Raw genomic sequence first — 20,717 nt, forward strand, 5'->3', positions numbered from 1 at the left:
CATCCCACAGGTGACGTCACACAGACCCCATCACGCCTGACGTCACGGATGGGCTTCCCACACCGGGATCTGCCCTTACGTGCACAGCGTCTTACGTCATCCATGCGCTGGTAAGCTCGGGCTTTATCAGTTTAATAGCTGGGTTAATAATCACGTGACCAGCCCTCCCCCACCGCTGTCAACAGAGGATTCAGGGGCTGCTCTATTCCCATTGGTGCAAAGCGATGTCAATCACTTGTTACCACCAGTCGCAGAGGTGGACAAGTCCAGAGGGCGTTTCCCCCGCTGAGTTCGCCTCCCGCTCAGGCCTCAAACTCCACATCACAGCGGAGTAAATGTCCGTTTTTTGATTTATTTCCATTTCCCTCCAAGGGAAGTTGGGGCATTTGTGAAGCTTCTTCTGCGGCCGGAGTCTGATGTGTCACCGAGAGGTAGGAGGAGACCGCTCGGCCCGTCGGTTTGATGCCAGTTCCCTGGGGAGGGAGAGGAGGGATTTTATTGAAAGGAAAAAGATGGTGTGAGAGGGGGCGGACAGGATGTTTGTCCCGGTGGAAATCTGTGGAAATGTCTGAGCCCACGATGGTGGCGAGCAGAGGGATTCACATTGGGGGGGAAACACCGGCAGATGGTTGACCTGTAAGTGGGGCCAATGACAGGGGTAGGAGGTGACTGGTTGGGGCAACACGGGGCTGCGGAAGATGGACATTTTATGTACAGAGGATTAACAAAGTGGTTAGAGAGTATTTGTTATAGAGTGTGCAATGAAGTTTCAATAGACTGATCCCTGAAATGGTTGGGTCATCATATGAAGGAAGATCAAATGTGATTTCATTTAGAGAATCGAGGACTGAGAGGTGAACACATTGAAATGTACATCATTACCGGTTGAACCAGGGATCCCAGTCTCTGAAAAAGGGGGTGGATGCCTATATTTTATAATAAAACCCCTATTGTTTTACCTTTACCTCCTCTCCCAGTTTTATGGTTGCCCTGGTCCTTCACACCCCCTTACCTGCTTAAGATTCAGCCCATTAGCAACAGTCAGCAATTCATTCTTTTTGGCTTTTCCTAATGCCTTAGGGGTTGGCGCTTCCAGAAATTTATAAATGTCCATTGCTGCTGATTTCCACACACAAATAAATCAAAAGGGATTTCCCCAATCAAATCGATAATTCATCGATCAATAGCCCCCAAATTTGTTCATATCCCAGACGCAGGCCCCAAATTTGTTACGAACCATAATGCTTTAGAAACAAGCCAGCAGCAATAGACTACACCTGGAGTCTGATTTTGATGTTAAATCTGTCTTTATTAGAATCTACTTGTAACATTGCAACTTAAACAAGATAAAAAGAAGTTAACAGTGTAAAGTTTGTAAATGTGTGTAAATATAACTCCCAAACTATTGAGCTCGGGGGAAACAAGGCTTGGAGTCTTGAGGTGGTAAAGTATGAAAGTTCAGTTCAACTACAGAATAGGTGATAAGAGAGAGATATTTGTAATCCAGGGTAAATGGCAAGAGAAGGCAAATATGTAGAATTCCTCAGGTTCCATGGTTGTAAAATGAAAGAACAGTCGCTGTAGACTTTATCCGTCATCATTCCAAATCCACATACTGATTATCAACGAAAGTGACTTGTCACAAGGGGTATCGTCTTCAAGTGAACTACCACACTACAGCCAGGCAAGGGTTAACACATAACTGGTCTCCACAGGATATCCCAAATCAGATCCACTCCTATGGATCAAACAATGTGACAACCACACATTCAATGCACATGAATCGATAATTAACCCACCATTGTGGGCATAGGAAAGTTCCAAACAGTGACCCTTGGCCACTAGTTCCCTGGTTTCGATCCTTCAGTTTTTCCTCCTTCGTCTCCAACTGACTCTGAGTATCTGTGTCCTCAGTTAAAACTAAACAAGCTGCGAGCGATGTAAACAAGCTGCAAGTCAGACTGAGTCGGCATCCTAATCTCTGTCTCTCTCTCTTAAAATGACAGTCCACAGCAAAGGAAACCCAGGGATTCATAACAACGGCCAGTCCCCACTGTGAACTGACTGGTGTGCTAGTATTTGTGATGACTGAGTGAATCCTATCCCATAGTCTAAGCAGGTGAACGGCTTCTCCCCAGTGTGAACTCGCTGATGTCTCTGTAGGTGGGATGACTGAGTGAATCCCTTCCCACAGACTGAGCAGGTGAATGGCTGCTCCCCAGTATGAACTCGCTGATGATTCTGTAGTTGGGATGACCGAGTGAAACTCTTCCCACAGACTGAGCAGGTGAATGGCTTCTCCCCAGTATGAACTCGCTGATGACTCAGTAATGTTTATTGATTCAGAGAATCCCTTCCCAAAGACTGAGCAGGTGTATGGCTTCTCCCCAGTATGAACTGACTGGTGTGCCAGTAGTTGGGATGACCGAGTGAAACTCTACCCGCAGACTGAGCAGGTGAACGGCTTCTTCCCAGTGTGAACTCGTTAGTGTACCAGTAGTTTGGATGATGCAGTGAATCTCTTCCCACAGACTGAGAAGGTGAACGGATTTTCCCCAGTGTGAACTCGCTGATGTCTCTGTAGGTGGGATGACCGAGTGAATCTCTTCCCACAGACTGAGCAGGAGAATGGCTTCTCCCCAGTGTGAACTCGCTGATGTCTCTGTAGGTGGGATGACTGAGTGAAACTCTTCCCACAGACTGAGCAGTTGAATGGCTTCTCCCCAGTGTGAACTCGCTGATGACTCTGTAGGCTGGATGAATGAGTGAATCCCTTCCCACAGTCTGAGCAGGTGAACGGCTTCTCCCCAGTGTGAACTCGCTGATGTACCAGTAGGGTGGATGACTGAGTGAATCCCTTCCCACAGACTGAGCAGGTGTATGGCTTCACCCCAGTATGAACTGACTGGTGTGCCAGTAGTTGGGATGACCGAGTGAAACTCTTCCCACAGACTGAGCAGGTGAACGGCTTCTCCCCAGTGTGAACTCGCTGATGACTGTGTAGGTGGGATGAATCAGTGAATCTCTTCCCACAGACTGAGCAGGAGAACGGCTTCTCCCCAGTGTGAACTCTCTGATGTCTCTGTAGGGTAGATGACTCAGTGAATCCCTTCCCACAGACTAAGCAGGTGAATGGCTTCTCCCCAGTGTGAAATCGCTGATGTCTCTGTAGGTAGGATGACAGTATGAATCCCTTCCCACATTCTGAGCAGGTGAACAACTTCTCCCCAGTGTGAACTCTCTGATGTCTCTGCAGGTCAGATGACTGAGTGAACCCCTTCCCACAGACTGAGCAGGTGAATGGCCTCTCCCCAGTGTGAACTCGCTGATGATTCTGTAGGTGGGATGAATGAGTGAATCTCTTCCCACAGACTGAACATGTGAATGGCCTCTCCCCGGTGTGAACTCGCTGGTGACTCTGTAGGGTGGATGACTCAGTGAATCCCTTCCTACAGACTGAGCAGGTGAATGGCCTCTCCCCAGTGTGAACTCGCTGATGTCTCAGTAGGTGGGATGACTGAGTGAATCCCTTCCCACAGACTGAGCAGGTGAATGGCTTCTCCCCAGTATGAACTGACTGGTGTGCCAGTAGTCGGGATGACCGAGTGAAACTCTTCCCACAGTCTGAGCAGGTGAACGGCCTCTCCCCAGTGTGAACTTGCTGATGACTCTGTAGGTGGGATGACTGAGTGAATCTCTTCCCACAGACTGAGCAGGTGAATGGCCTCTCCCCAGTGTGAACTCGCTGATGTACCAGTAGGTTGGATGATGCAGTGAATCCCTTCCCACAGACTGTGCAGGTGAATGGCCGCCCCCTGGTGTGAACACGCTGGTGTGCCATTAGGTCAGATGACCAAGGGAATCCCTTCCCCGAAATTCAGCAGATGACCAGCATCTGCCCACTGTGATCTGACTGGTGTCTTCATAGGTGGGATGCCTGACAGAATCCTTTCTCACACACAGAACAGGTGAATGGCCTTGCCCAGTGTGAACTTGCTGATGTACCTTCAATTGTGATAACCGAGTGAATCCGTTCACACTGTCTGAGCAGGTGAAAGGCCTTTCTCCTCTGTAAGATGACGGGCTTGCTAGATGTTCAAATGACCACGTGAATCCCTCCCCACAGTCTGAGCAGGAAGGATGGTCGATTGAATCCCTTGCTCCACTTCTTAAATATCTAGACAGAGACAACAAAACTGGCGTGTCGTGTTTGAGATTCCTGGAGACAAATTCCTTCTCGTTTTTAACCTGTAAAAGATTTACAAAATCCATCAATGGGTGTAGGACAACATTTCAGATGAGATTACTTGAGATGCCATGGTTTGATTTGGTATCTCACTGTTACAGTGAGGTTAAACACAAGTTGCAAGATAAATCATCTCCTGACTGGGCAGAGTGCTGGTATCTGGAATGACCATCAATTCCCATATGCGTTTCAAGTTCCAACTCCTTATAGCGCAGGGTTACAAGCTGCAGCTGGATGCACTTCTTGTACGTGAGGGCATCAGGGACACTACAGGTCTCCCCATCTTCCCTCCAATACCCCCTCTAACTTGTAATAACCAGTGTGTACATAAATCTTGCACTGTGTATTTTTTTTACCCAGTGACAAGTTGTGCACAGTGAATTTTTATAAAGAGGTATTCATTTTAACAGCTGGCAAATCACTGTCGATAGGAACATTGATCTCCTCTGGGTTCGATCCAGTTCATCTGCACTCTCTCACAACCTATGTAGCAGGCCTGTAATGGGTAATGAAGGATTTTCTCACCAAAGTTTTTGCATATTGTCCATATGTGGTTTGCTTGCTAAGTTACGCTTTAAAAAGTCAGATTTCCAAATATCACTCCACTTCTTCCCACTTGCAAATTCTCCAGCAACTTTTGCAACACCAGAATACACACAAGTATCACCAGTTTCTGTATTCCCCTGAAGCCTCCCCCAATGACTGACAGTGGTGAACTCAGTGATGGCAATGCCAATGAATATGAAGGGAAGGGCAGTAGTCTGTCTCACTGGAGCCTGGCACATTTGGGATATGAAAGCTACTTGCTGCCCAGGACAAAGGTGTTTGACATCATTAAGTACCCAGAGAAAATGGTCAAAACATGTTCTCACGGGTAGAAAAGTCCAGAACAAGAGGAGGTTGAACAAGCAACAGGCACAAAATGCTGGAGGAACTCAGCAGGCCAGGCAGCATCTAGGGAAAAGAGTACTAATGCTGAATTCCTCCAGCATTTTGTGAGTGTTGCTTGGATTTCCAGCATCTGCAGATTTTCTGTTGTTAGTAATTGGAGATAAAACAAAGGTGATTTTCTCAACTGGTGATGTAAAAGATTTTGTTCTCTGAGTTCCTAATCCTTGCATTTAGATCGCTGGAGCTCAGCTCTGTCTGAGAGATCCATCGGTTCCCATTCCCTCATCAACCGGAAGTTCCCCTGGGCCCGTGCACGGATCGTGGGGCTGAGAGAGAGGGAAGAGGGCAGGACTGTCCCGGGATTGTTGGCCACGGTGTCCGGATTTGACAGGAATTGTCCCGAAGTCGGTGTTTAAGATAAAAACATGGAGAATCGCTCTTACCTGCAACCGAGATTTTCAAAGCCTTCTGTGTACTGCGCGCATGCGTGATACTCGGGGACGTCCTCAGCCTGACATTGGTGCATTTCATCGGCGCTTCAGCGCCGGCAAAATTCTTAATGCATGGCCCTCTGGGTAATCACGGTGCCATTAACCATTTCTGCAAGCACCGGTTCAATGTCCATACCTCATTTTTTTTATAGTGCGTATAGAAAAAATCTGCAGCTGTTTTAACGCAGAAAGTGGCTCCCATAAACAATATACTCAATATCAACGTGTATCTTATGCCAAAGTAAAATGCAGATATATAACACAGGAGATTCTGCAGTTGCTGGAAATACAGAGACGCACACACACAAAACGCTGGAGGAACTCTGCAATTCAGAGAGCAACTAAGCAGCGGAGTACACAGGCTGGGCATGCTGAAGGGGCTCAGCGTAAACGTTGTCTTTTTATTCCTCTTCACATTTGCTGCCTGAAATTAACCACCATTATTTCGGTCAACCAGTTTCCAAATGTTTCTTTTCTCTCTTTTGTAGCCACATCCTGCTGGTCTGATTCCTCCTCCTGGTAAACTCTGGACCCCATCTCTCTCTGGAGCCCCAAAGCCCTGACTCAGGCTGGCAACTCTTCGGTTTATGACTCTGCACCATCGAAGAGTCACTCGCTAGTCTGCTGTCAGACTTCAGAGGCGCATTGTGTTACGAGACCGCAGGTTCGCTTACTGTGAGTGTCGCTTTAAGCGCCTTAGTGAGGCGGGACTGTGACGTCAGAAACAGAGAGAGAGAGAGAGAGAGAGAGAGAGAGAACGTCAAAACCACAGTGAGGTCATCGTCTTATTCACGCTGGAGAAAATCATGCAGGTGTATAAGATGATGAGAGGCATTGGTCATGTGGATAGCCAGAGGCTTTTTTCCCAGGGCTGATACAGCTAACACGAGGGGGAATAGGTTTAAGCTGCTTGGAAGTAGGTACAGAGGAGATGTCAGAGCTAAGTTTTTTAAGCAAAGCGTGGTGTGTGTGTGGAATGCACAGCCAGCGACGGTGGTAGAGGCAGATACAATAGGGTCTTTTAAGAGACTCTCAGATAGGTACATGGAGCTTAGGAAAATAGGTGGCTATGCGGCAGGGTAATTCTAAGCAGCTTCTAGAGTAAGATACATGGTCAAAGGGATACAATGTGAGACAAAGCATCAGTAATGTGTTGTGCATTTATGTTTCCATGAAATTCACGGGAAATCTCCTATCCCACGGAGTGGTGACTAGTTGCAACCTGTCATCTCAGGGAGGGTGAGAGGGGAAAGGCAGGGATAGATTTTGATATACTGATATGCAACAGAAACATGGGCAGGAATCAGATGGGCTGAGTGGCCTTTCTAGTGTACATTGTGAGTGTGGTAGAGACAGTAAGTACCTGAGACACAGGATTTGATACAGAACTGATTTATCTTTCACAGATCCACAATATTAAATGCCAGTCTAGTTTAAGGCTAACATCAACTGAACAGACTCCTCCAATGCTCAGTGACCAGGGTTCAGTCCTGGGTGCGATGAGCAGCCGCAAGAACTGCAGAATCTGACAGTAACAGTCCCTCATGAACCTGCAGCTGCCTTCAGTCACTATGATGGCTATACTTTTAACACACAGATGATTTGAACTTCCTCCCTGATGTAGGAGCGCTCAGACTGAAGGTGTAGGGGAGAAGGGAAAAAAAGAGATTATAAAGTTGTTTGCACCGTTAGGGATAAACAGAGGGGAAGAGGTGGAAAGTTTCTTGAATGCATCTATTTTAATGCTAGGAGCATTGTAAGAAAGGTGGATGAGCTTAGAGTATGGTTTGATAACTGGAAATATGATGTTGTATCTATTAGTGAAACATGGTTGCAGGAGGGGTGTGATTGGCAACTAAATATTCCAATATTTTGTTGCTTCTAGTGTGATAGAATCAGAAGGGCAAGTGGGGGAGGTATTGCAATGCTTGTCCGAGAAAATATTACAGTGGTGCTTTGACAGGATAGATTACAGAGCTCATTTAGGGAGCCTATTTGGGTGGAATTGAGGAATGGGAAAGGTATAGTAACACTTATAGGGGTGTATTATAAACCACCTAATTGGGAGCGAGGAAATTTGTAAGGAGATAGCAGATATTTGTAGTAAGCACAAGGTTGTGATTGTGGGAGATTTTAATTTTCCACACATAGAAACATAGAAAATAGGTGCAGGAGTAGGCCATTAGGCCCTTCAAGCCTGCACCGCCATTCAGTATGATCATGGCTGATCATCCAACTCAGAACCTTGTACCTGCTTTCTCTCCATACCCCTGATCCCATTAGCCACAAGGGCCATATCGGACTCCTTCTTAAATATAGCCAATGAACCGGCCTCAACTGTTTCCTGTGGCAGAGAATTCCACAGATTCACCACTCTGTGAAGAAGTTTTTCCTCATCTTGGTCCTAAAAGGCTTCCCCTTTATCCTTAAACTGTGACCCCTCATTCTGGACTCCCCCAACATTGGAAACAATTTTCCTGCATCTAGCCTGTCCAATCCCTTTGGAATTTTATACGTTTCAATAAGATCCCCCCTCAATCTTCTAAATTCCAGCGAATATAAGCCTAGTCGATCCAGTCTTTCTTCATATGAAAATCCTGCCATTCCAGGAATCAATCTGTTGAACCTTCTTTGTACTCCCTCTATGGCAAGAATGTCTTTCCTCAGATTAGGGAACCAAAACTGCATACAGTACTCCGGCTGTGGCCTCACCAGGGCCTTGTACAACAGCAGTAGAACCTCCCTGCTCCTGTACTCAAATCCTTTTGCTATGAATGCCAACATACCATTTGCCTTTTTCACCGCCTGCTGTACCTGCATGCCCACTTTCAATGACTGGTGTACAATGACACCCAGGTCTCATTGCACCTCCCCTTTTCCTAATTGGCCATTCAGATAATAATCTGTTTTCCTGTTCTTGCAACCAAAGTGAATAACCTCACATTTATCCACATTAAATTGCATCTGCGATGAATTTGCCTACTCACCTAACCTATCCAAGTCACCCTGCATCCTCTTAGCATCCTCAAAGCTAACACCGCCGCCCAGCTTCGTGTCATCCGCAAACTTGGAGACGCTGCATTTAATTCCCTCGTCTAAATCATTAATATATATTGTAAACAACTGGGGTCCCAGCACTGAGCCTTGCAGTACCCCACTGCTGACTGCCTGCCAATCTGAAAAGGTCCCGTTTATTCCCACTCTTTGCTTCCTGTTTACCAACCAATTCTCTATCCACATCAATAACATACCGCCAATACTGTGTGCTTTAAATTTGCACACTAATCTCCTGTGTGGGACCTTGTCAAAAGACTTTTTTAAAATCCAAATATACGACACCCACTTGTTCTCCCCTATCCATCCTACTAGTTACATCCTCAAAAAATACTATAAGATTCTCCAGACATGATTTTCCTTTCACAAATCCATGCTGACGTTGTCCGATTATTTCACCTCTTTCCAAATGTGCTGTTATCACATTTTCACAACCAACTCTAGCATTTTCCCCACCATCGATGTCAGGCTAACCGGTCTATAATTTCCCGGTTTCTCTCTCCCTCATTTTAAAAAAAAAGTGAGGTCACATTAGCCACCCTCCAATCCTCAGAAACTAATCCAGAATCTAAGGAGTTTTGAAAAATTATCACTAATGCATCCACTATTTCTTGGGCTAATTTCTTAAGCACTCTGGGATGCAGACCATCTTGCCCTGGGGATTTATCTGCCTTTAATCCCTTCAATTTACCTAACACCACTTCTCTACTAACATGTATTTCCCTCAGTTCCTTCATCTCACTAGACCCTCGGTCCTCTACTATTTCCGGAAGATTATTTATGTCCTCCTTAGTGAAGACAGAACTGAAGTTGTTATTGAATTGGTCTGCCATGTCCTTGTTCCCTATGACCAATTCACCTGATTCTAACTGTAAGGGACCTACATTTATCTTAACCAATCTTTTTCTTTTCACTTATCTATAAAAGCTTTTACAGTCAGTTTTAATGTTCCCTGCCAGCTTTCTCTCATAATATTTTTTCCCTTTCCTAATTAATCCCATTGTCCTCCTCTGCTGGACTCTGAATTTCTCCCAGTCCTCAGGTGTGCCACTTTTTCTGGCTAATTTGTATGTTACTTCTTTGGACTTGATACTATCCCTAGTTTCCCCTGTCAGCCATGGGTGCACTACCTTCCCTGGTTTATTCTTTTGCCAAACTGGATGAACACTTGTTGTATTTCATCCTTGCAATCTTTAAATGCTTGCCATTGCATATGAATGTTGAGGAACCAACTAGAGAGCAGGCAATTCCACATTGGGTATTGAGCAAAGAGGAAGGGTTAGTTAGCAATCTTGTTGTGCGAGGCCCCTTGGGCAAGAGTGACCATAATATGGTGGAATTCTTCATTAAGATGGAGAGTGACATAGTTAATTCAGAAACAAAGGTTCTGAACTTAAAGAAGGGTAGCTTTGAAGGTATGAGATATGAATTAGCTAAGATAGACTGGCAAATGATACTTAAAGGGTTGACGGTGGATATGGAATTTTGCTACTCTCATTTTGCACCCCTCTGTCTCTCTGCACTTGTTCCTATCCCCCTGCCACATTAGTTTAAATCCTCCTGAACAGCAGTACCTGAATGCAAACCTAAGCCTGGGGAATCGGGACCAGACTATTGAGAGTGATTTGTGGCCTGCTACGGCACCTTCGCAGGAGACCAAGACTTTAATGATGGGAATCTCTCCCCCCAGTTCAATGCCCTACTGCTCCAATGCTTACCAACTAAGTTAGCCAACATGATTAGAACAAATAATATGGATTGGCCTGACAATGACTGAAATCGAATGCGACAAGCTTTGACATATCATTAGGACCCAACTTTCGAATCTCGATCAACCCCAAAGGGAACTAATATTTAAAGTGAACATGTTCAGTGGGAAGAAGGATGCGAACGGGCTATATCTGAGGAACAGAAATGGGAGCAAAAACCTACCAAGGGACAGGTGGGGACAACAACCCATTTAGAAATTGAGAAGAAGATGCTTCCAACCATGAGTGCCAACCCTCAGGAAGAGCCCAATGTAATATTGCAAGTTGCTGGAAATCCAGTTCCGTTTATGATTGATATGAGGGCAACCACAACCACTCTCGATCAGGAAATAGTATCAGAAAAGGGATTCCAGCTATCAGTCGTTATAATCACTCTGTCAGGGTTTGAAGGCACGGAACGTACATATTCACTTACCCAGCCACTGCAGGTGGAATTCCAGGGGAGCCAGTGTGAGGTTTCATTTACAGTCACCACCAGACGGGGGTGTAATCTAGCAGGGAGAGACTTGCTCTGTCTGTTGGAAGTTGAGATTCTTTGCACAGACAATGCTGTCACCCTTGACAGGTGAACAACCGACAGCTTCTCCAGTTTCTGACCCCCAAGTGGAGGGCACTTAATTTGGACTCCACTCCTTCTGCCAGCAGCCGACCCTCATGTGACTCTGTGCTTTGACCCTACGGGGTGCGCCACTGAGGAAAGCCAATATTATGCACCCCTCGATGGACAGAAATTCCCAGTCACCGTGGTTAGACAGGTTAAAGGAAGAGACGGTATTGCATTACTGGCCGAATTTCCGGATTTCCTTTGGTGACAGACAGAACTGGTAGTTCCCCATACCACCATTAGGATTTGCACTAGGTTCAAGCCAAAGAGCCCAGGGTTCCTGGCCTACACCCTAACGAAACAAGCCTCCAGCACCGATGGAGACTGGCAACACTTGGCCGCGGGTCTAGTCCAATACGGGAAGGAGTCTGAGGTGAAGACGGGATATCTGGTAAGACAACCTTTTAATAGTGTCCAATCCCAAGATGCTGTACCCCATCTCTGTGTAATTTCAGGCCAAGAAGTCTGTCGCACCAACTGTCCCCCTGTCTGGATCACCATGAAAGAAGGACTGACTCTCCCATCCATTTAGCAATATCCCCTCAATCCCGAGGCAACATTTTATGAGGATGGAAGCTCCTTTGTGGATCCAGCAGGAAAACGATGTTCTGACTATGCGATACTGATGGACAGTGAAGTAATTGAGCAAGCCTCTTTTGAAGCGGCTGTCTCCGCCCAGAAGGCTGAGCTGTTTGCTCTGACTCATCCCTGTATCCCAGCAACAGACTAAAGTGGGAACGTTTACACAGACTCCCGTTATGCATTTGGAATTGTACATGACTACAGGGTTCTCTGGGAACATGGGGATTCCTGACTTCCTCTGGCCACCCCATTAGTAATGTCACCTTTGTAAACAACTTACTCACCGCTCTACAGCTACCTCGAGTTTTGTTCTTCTCAGAGGGACGCCTCTGAGGAGGAGCACAAACTGTGGTCCCAGATGGGGGTGCCAGAAAGACCCTGACCTAGGTTTTTGGATCACCCCAGTGGGACAGGTTTGTGTTCCTACACAGTTTTTACCAATATTGGTCGATTATATACATAATTGTACACCCCTGGAAAAGGAGGGAATATTTGGTAACCTGTACCCTGCACATCGGGTATGACTCCCTTGCCAGGTGGACCTTTTTGTGTCTACAAGTTGATTTTATTGAATTGCCTAGAGTACATTGTTATAGATACTGCTTAGATATTATAGATGTGTTTAGTAGATGGGTTGAAGCTGTTCCAACTACCAATAATACTGTTATGACTGTTGTGAAGGTATTATTACGGGAAATACTTCCCGGGTACGGCCTGGCAGAGATGCTGAGCTCTGACAATGACCCACACTTCGTGATGAAAGTAAACAAAGGAATACATAACAAACTAGCTATCAAGCAACAATTCCACTGTGTACACCACCCACGGGCCGCTGGCACAGTGGAGAGAGCCAATGGCACTCTGAATAGTAAATTGGCCAAACTAACAGTGGAGACTGGACTCGGTTGAAGGTCCTACCATCACCCAGTTCCACATGAGGGTTACCCCACAGGGGAAAACAGGGTTGTCACCAGCTGAAATCATTTATGGATGGCCCATGATGACACCCTGGGGACTAAGACCTTCTGTACCATTGCTCCCAGAAAGTCTACCAGCAAAATTGGATATTCATACCCGAGGGGAAGACATGGGGACATATATATGCCAACTAACCAAAATTTTCCAAGCATACATTCACAGGTACAACAGACTTACAAGGAAGAGAACTACTCTGCAGAGGGGGGTGACTATCCCACCATGGAACCTGGGATATTTTTTTCCTGACAAACAACTGGGATTGAGGGAATCTTGGACCTCGGTGGAGAGGACCATATTAGGTGTGCCGACCACTCACATGGGTGTGAAACTGAAGGGGCAATCTCGGTGGATACATCAATTAGGTGCCAAACATGTTACTGAAGGAACTGAGTAGAAGGTCTCTCTCGGACTAACGGGAATGTATTGGTTGTTAGTGGTGTTCATGTTTATGTCTTTGAGACATAAGGGGGCCCCCATGTTAACACATTTCTGTCTTTCTGTCATACCTATGCCAAACAGGTAGAACTAGGGGCCTGCTGGGTTTGTGCTGAGATTCCACAGCATGGTAAAACTAAGGTTCCAATGTCAGTAATCCCGCTCAACCAGAGTGAGGAACTCTCAGCCTGGGCTTTCTCAAATAACATCCGGGGAAGTGAGTTGAGGACCTGTAGTCCAGTCATAGATGACTGTGGCTGTCAGTGTTTTGAGGAATGGTGTCTCAGGCCCCCACCAAACGGAACTTCCAATACTGGGAAACATGCATCCTGGCCATACTTGCAGGTGCCCAGCAGCCGAGAGGAACAACTGAGACTGATTCATTTTGGATGATTACTTTTCTCTCCTATGGAGTAGCCAGGAATTCACGAGAGATAATCAATTTGGATACAGCACTTGAGGAGCTGGCCACAACACTGCAGGGGCCCTGACAGTAACACAGGCCCAAGTAACAGAAATATCCACTGAAATGATTGCAATCTGGCAAATAGTCATACAGAATCGTACAGCTTTAGAGTTTATCCCAGCTGAGAAATAGGGAACCTGTGCTGTTATTGACACAGAATGCTGCACGTATATCCATGATGAATCTACTAACATTACTCCCCTCTCCGAGCACACTGCAAAGGAGATTGACAGGATCAGGAAAGTAGGGCAGGATTTACAAGGGTTCACCGAAGGGTCGAAATGGTGATCTTTGAAGGCCTGTTTGGTAATATGTGGGGCATGATACTGCATTATGTCCTAATAGTTGTACATATCTTTGTTACAATTACTGTTGTACACAGTCTTTACCGACTGATAAGTCAATGCTGTCGTCAATTGCTTTCTCTGTAAAAAGTTTCTGCTTTGTTGATAATGTAATGATCAAAAGGAGGGAAGGATAAAGTCTGTGAAATGGTTAACACTTTGTTAAACAATAGCAGGCTGTTTTTCTGAAAGAAACTGCTGATGATCAACCGATGTGCTGAGCCATGTTTCTTCTTGTGGTTAGCTAGCTAGAGTTTCAAGATGCTTATCTCCTTGCACATTCACATGTAGAGATAGGATAGCTTCAGTCTGTTCTGTGTGTGTAAACCATTATGACTATTTTGTAGTTTGTCTTTAGGGGCTCCAGCCTGTCATGTAGTAAATATCTTTGGTTCCAGCCTGTCTTGTTTGGGGGTATCTGGATGGATATATCTGTGGTGTAAGGGGAATTGTTAGTCAGTTAGTGGATTGGGTGGGAACAGTCACAGACTGTTCCTGTTTGAGCGACTAACTAAGTAAGCCCCGGGTACTTGGAATACAGAGTTTGCACCGTAAGGTCTCTGAGTGACTTAATCCAGATTCAACTTCCACAGAGTGGGAGTGGTTTTAAAGGGCTGGGCTGCTGGGAGCTCATTACCAGACCTGGAGTGATTGCAACTGGGTCTGACAGAGGCATAACTGGTTGTTCTGGGCACATTCAGTCTCACTCCAACTATTTCCCACCTTCCCTTATACAGGTATGTAATGTCTAAAGGATCAGTGTTTGAGTAAATGAGACTCACCAAACTTTCTCCTGACTGAATCAATGGAATCTCAGAGTCTCATGAGGCAGAGCTGTTCTGTCCAGTTAATGCTCTCAGTTCTCAGGCTGGTTTACTTGTTGCTGTTCCCTCGTCTTCAGCCGTGGTTTGCTTCTAGTTGGGGGTTTTCTTCCAATAAACCTCTCACCGCAGGTCTAACTTTAACCAGAGAGACAATGAAGCACAATAACAATAAAAAGGAGAACCAAACATTTCAGGTTAATGTTACTAAGAACAAAACGTGTAAGGCTGATATAATGATCTCAGTAAACATTTTTTTTATTGTCACTCACACATCACAAAACAATATGGGATAAGGAGGAGCCATCATTCAGTCAGGAACAGAATTAGGTGATTCGATCCATCTGGTCTGCCCCACCATTTAACCACAGCTGATTTTCATTCCAACACCATATTCCTGCCTTCCTCCTGTAACCCTGAGCTACTCAGCAATCATGAATATGTTAATCTCTGTCATAAATATACCCAAATGGCAGCTTCAACAACCTCTGTGGCAACAAATTCCACAGATTAGACATCTTCTGGCCAAATTTTTTCTTCACTCAGTTTTAAAGGGAAGCTTCTTTATTCCGAGACTGTGCTGTCAGATCACAGTCTAATGGAAATATCCTCTCCATGTCCACTGTAACCAGGCTTTTCAGCATTTGGTAGGTTTACTTAACCAAACATCCCCCCCACAACCCCCCACCGTCCCTCTGAACTGCATTGAGCACAGGTCCAAAACAATCAAATGCTCCTCATACATAACACCGAACATTCCTGAGATTATTCTTGTAAACCTTGTTCACAACAACTGTACTGAACACATTTCTAGGAATAACAAACTAATTGGCACTAGGGTAATTTGCAGGGAAAAGTTGTGGTTACTTTATTGTTCAACTGTCACAGAGTGAGCCATTTCCAGTTCCATATTAAAAATGGTACATTTCAGGAAACATAAACCAATCCAGAGTGAATGTAATAAAAAGAAATTGGAATTACCAAACTGCTCAGTATGTAAGGAACAGCTGTGGGGAGAGGAACAATCTTTACAATTCAGGTTAATAACATTTTGTCAGAATGACTTCAAACATTTTCAGTTTTTAGTGCAGATCTCCAGCAACTTGAGATTCTGCCCGATTTTCACCACTTTATCCAGATTTGACTTACACAAAATGCGAGTGATTTTAAAGGGCTGGGCTGCTGGAAGCACATTACCAGACCTGGTGTGATTGCAGCTGTGTCTGACAGAGGCATAAATGGTTCTTCTGGGCACATTCAGTCTCACCAACTATTTCCCACCTTCTATTGTACAGGTATGTAATGTATAAAGGACCAGTGTTTGAGTAAATGAGACTCACCAAACTTCCTCCTCACTGGGAACTCCAAATCTGCTGATTCAGAGTTGTTCTCTCCAGTTGATGCTCTCAGTCCTCGGGCTAGTTCACTTCTTGCTGTTCCCACATCTTCAGTCATGGTTTGCTTCCAGTTGGGGTTTTTCTTCCAATAAACCCCTCACCGCAGGTCTAACATTAACCAGAGAGATAATGAAGCACATTAACAATGAAAAGGAGAACCAAACATTTCTGCTTAATGTTACTAAGAACAAAACCCACTGAAATTTAAATGTTGAAGCCAAATATAATAATCTCTGTGAACAATCTTTTATTGTCCCTCACACATAACAATATGGGATAAGAAGGAGCCATCATTCTGTCATGGTAATACATAAGACACAGGAACAGGATTTGGTGATTTGATCCATCTGGGCTATAAACGTGCAGGAGCAATGTGTGGTTAAGTGCCATGCTCAAGGATACAACGCACTGCCTGGCCTGAGGCTCAAACTCATGACCTTCAGATTGCTTAACCACTCGGCCACATGCACATCACAGAAACCACTCTCCCCCTAGACTTCCCAGTCCCTCAGTAAAGCAGGCAGTGAAATCAAAGATCCCCAAAACCTGGGATGTTCTCCTTTCTCACCCACCCCAGTCCGGGAGAAGACACCAGCCACAAAGCTCACGGACAAATGTGAGCAGCCTCAGGAAGTGAGGCGAGTTGGGGGAAGTTAACGGGACTCAGTGACCAACATCAGATCCCCCAACACAACATAGAGGAAGCAATCTGACCCATCCGCGGACTCTGAGCACACACCATGTCATCTTGCATCACAAAGTGAAGGGTAGGGCTGATCGACGGTAAACAGCCTCACATGACCTGTTGGTGGGTCTCCCATTTCAGCTCTGCGGAAATAGACAGCCTGGGCTCCAGGTTTGGATCGTTCAATGCAGATTGTGAAGTCGACACATTTTTGACCAGCCCAGATAATCGGAAAATAAATGAGTAATTGGTTCTCAGTTCGGGGCTCACGGCCAACATCAGATCTCCCCGCTGGGGATCGGTCTCAGTACTCACCGATGGGAACGCAATATCTTCGGCCCACAGACAGTGATCCCGACCCCTGGCTCCCCCACCCAGGAGGTGAGGACCCTTCGCTCGATCCCACAGATGATGCACTTCAGCACTGAGCGGAAAAGAAAACACCGCCCGGCCGGAGACAGTGAACATGCGTGAAGTGAGTGTCACATCATCCGGAGGGCAGTGCCTCAGAAACAGATGCACAGGTGCTGCCCATCTGCTGTTAAATGGGAGGGGCAAACGGGATCACGTGACCAGTCGGGTCTCCCACCCCATGCAGAGTTTTCCAGCTACCCACCACTCTGTGTAAAGAAACAAACTTGCTGCTTACATCTCCTCTCACCTTAAATATATTAGACATTTCAACCCCCAGGAAAAATAGATTGTCTGTCCACTCAGAATCAGAATCAGGTTTATTATCACCGGTGTGTGTCATGAAATTTGAAAACCGTGCAGCAGCAGTTCAATGCAATACATATTATAGAAGGAAAAAAAACAAAATAAAATAATAAAAATAAACAACTAAATCATTTACAGTATATCTGGGACCCTTACTCTTTGTGATTTTGATAAATGACCTGGATGAGGAAGTGGAGGGATGGGTTAGCAAGTTTGCTGATGACACAAAGGTTGGGGGAGTTGTGGATAGTGTGGAGGGCTGTCAGAGGTTTCAGTGGGCCATTGATAGGATGCAAAAATGGGCTGAAAAGTGGCAGATGGAGTTCAACCAAGATAAGTGTGAAGTGGTTCATTTTGTTAGGTCAAACATGATGGCAGAATATAACATTAATGGTAAGACTCTTGGCAGTCTGGAGGATCAGAGGGATCCTGGGGTCCCAGTCCATAGGACACTCAAAGTTGCTACGCAGGTTGATTCTGTGTTAAGAAGGCATATGATGCATTGACCTTCAACAATCGTGGGATTGAATTTAGGAGCCGAGAGGTAATGTTGCAGCTATATGTGACGCTGGTCACACCCCTCTGTGCTCAATTCTGGTTGCCTCACTACAAGAAGCATGTGGAAACCATAGAAATGGTGCAGAGGATATTTACACAGATGTTGCCTGGATTGGGGAGCATGCCTTATTAGAATAGTTTGAATGAACTCGGCCTTTTCTACTTGGAGCAATGGAGGATGAGAAGTGACCTGATAGAGGTGTATAAGATGATGAGAGGCATTGATCGTGTGGATAGTCAGAGACTTTTTCCCAGGTCTGAAATGGTTATGAAAAGGCAGCACAGGTTTAAGGTGCTGGAGAGTAGTTGCAGAGGAAATGTTACGGATAAGTTTTTTTACTCAGAGAGTGGTGAGTGTGTGGAATTGGCTACCGGCAACGGTGGTGGAGGTGGGTAGAATATGGTCTTTTAGATAGGTACCTGGAGACACTGGAGAAAAATAAAGAAATACTAGCTTAGAAAAATAGAGGGCTATGGGTAACCATAGTAATTCCTAAGGTAGGGACATGTTGGCACAACTTTGTGGGCCGAAGGTCTTGTATTGTGCTGTAGGTTTTCTATGTTTCTGTGAATAAATTAAAAATCGTGCAACAAACAGAAATACTATATATTTTAAATGTGAGGTAGTGTTCAAGGGTTCAATATCCATTTAGCAATCGGATGGCAGAGGGGAAGAAACTGTTCCTGAATCACTGAGTGTGAGCCTTCAGACTTCTGTACCTCCTTACCTGCTGGTAACATTGAGAAAACCACATGCCCTGGGTGCTGGAGGTCCTTGATAATGGACGCTGCCTTTCTGAGACATGGCTTCTAATCCTCTGGTAATCTTATAAACGTCTATCCAGTCTCTCCCCAGCCGGCAAGGCTCCAGAGAAAACGACACAATTTTGTCCAACCTCCCGTTATAGCTCAGGCCCTCTAATCCAGGCAATATCCTGGTAAACCTTTTTCTGCGCCCACTCCAAAGCCCCGACATCCTTCCGAGAATGGGAGCGACCAGAACTGTATGAAACACTCCAGATGTGGTCTAACTAGTTTTATAAAACTGCATCACAACTTCCCGACTTTTGAACTCAATGCTTCAACTGATAAAGACAACCATGTCATTTTCCTTCTTAACCACCTGATCAATCTGTGCAGTCTCTTTCAGGGAGTGATGAACTTGGAGTCTAAGATCCCTCTGATCATCAACACTGTTCAGGGTTTCGCATTTAACAGTGTACTGTCTCATACATTCGACCTACCGAGCTGCCAAGATGATCATCACTAATCAAATCTCACTGAGATTTCTCAGGTCCTGTTGAATTTATTGCCAAGTGCACAAGTACGGGAAGGTACAGGTACAGAGAAACACTGACTTGTGGCAGCATCACAGGCAAGTACATTCAGATAACACACAGAACAGCAATTATACAATTCTCTGTCAGTAACAGTATAGAAACGTGTTTTACGTCATCCTGCTAATAGGACCAGAACAACAGGGGCTGAGCGGCGGCTCATCTCAGACGGTTCGGTGTGAAGGTCTCACAACCCTGTCCGACCCCGGCAGATTCTGTGAAGGAAGCGAGGCGAGGCCTCCCCCACCCCCACCTTTTATTCTCCAGTCCTGCCGAAGGGTTTCGGCCGGTAATGGCGACTGTATTCTTCCCCTAGATGCTGCCCGGCCTGCTGAGTTCCTAAAGCATTTTGTGCGCGTTGCTCGAATTTCCAGCAACTGCAGATTTTCTTTTGTTTGAGTTCGGGAAAGTTAACTCACCACTCAACGTCAGACCTCCCCGCTCGGGACCGGCTTCAATACTCACCGAAGGGAAATTGTTGGTGTTGCCCCGCAGAGAATAATCCGTCTCCGGCACCCCGTCCAAGGGGGCGAGGACCCCCTCCCGATCCCGATCCCGAACCCGGAACCGCCGCTGACCCACTTCCACAAAGAACGAAAAAAACACTACCTGGCGGCTCGTGCCTGTGAGCATGCGCAATCTGCGTCACAGGCGGTGGGCGGGGCCACGGAAACAAACCCGCAAATGCTGCCGATCTGCGGTAAAACATGATCACGTTTCGCTGGAGGGTCTCCCATGTGACCGGTGACTGTTCCTCGCCCTTCACATACTGCCCTACCCACCGCCGCATTTCCCACATTATTTGATTATTTCCCTATATCATTTCCATACGTATTTAGATTTTCCCTCCGTATCTTCCCCGATCCCTTTCCCTCCAGCCCCAGGTCACAGAGTTTTAGTTTTGATTCACCTCCCAACCCAACACACAATTCAGACCCACACAGAAATGAGCTGGTTTCTTTTAAATCCGTCAACACACACAAAATGCTGGTGGAAAGCAGCAGGTCAGGCAGCATCTATAGGGAGAAGCGCTGTCGACGCTTCGGGCCGAGACCCTTCGTCAGTCCTGAAACGTTCCGAAACGTGGACAGCGCTTCTCCCTGTAGATGCTGCCTAACCTGCTGCGTTCCACCGGCATATTGTGTGTGTTGCTTGAATTTCCAGCATCTGCAAATTTCCTCGTGTTTGTCATTTAAATCAGTCTATGTTTATAAACACTCATTTCTATTCACATTCCTCTGGCCTCACTGGACAGGAACACTGAAACATTAAGTGAGAAACAACAGGAGGAGGCCATTCGGCCCCTTTAACCATCAGCAAGATGGAGGCTACTCTCCCATCT

General features: G+C 45.8%; 1 protein-coding gene and 1 long non-coding RNA gene across 2 annotated transcripts; both read right to left on the reverse strand.

The window, feature by feature from the left end:
* Nucleotides 1-1,299: 1,299 nt before the first annotated feature.
* Nucleotides 1,300-4,128, reverse strand: LOC140723254 (uncharacterized). The gene has a single exon (XM_073037866.1). It carries the CDS (start codon nt 3,839-3,841, stop codon nt 2,486-2,488), a length of 1,356 nt encoding a protein of 451 aa, XP_072893967.1. The 5' UTR covers nt 3,842-4,128; the 3' UTR covers nt 1,300-2,485.
* Nucleotides 4,129-4,135: 7 nt separating this feature from the next.
* LOC140723255 (uncharacterized) lies at nt 4,136-19,957 on the reverse strand. The gene is made up of 4 exons (XR_012097849.1): nt 19,841-19,957; nt 16,022-16,186; nt 14,643-14,819; nt 4,136-4,248 (listed from the first exon to the last, which is right to left on the reverse strand). It is a non-coding gene; the product is annotated as an uncharacterized lncRNA (long non-coding RNA).
* Between the last annotated feature and the right edge of the window lie 760 nt (nt 19,958-20,717).

This window comes from Hemitrygon akajei, unplaced genomic scaffold (genome assembly GCF_048418815.1).
Source record: "Hemitrygon akajei unplaced genomic scaffold, sHemAka1.3 Scf000105, whole genome shotgun sequence".
Classification (NCBI taxonomy): domain Eukaryota; kingdom Metazoa; phylum Chordata; class Chondrichthyes; order Myliobatiformes; family Dasyatidae; genus Hemitrygon; species Hemitrygon akajei.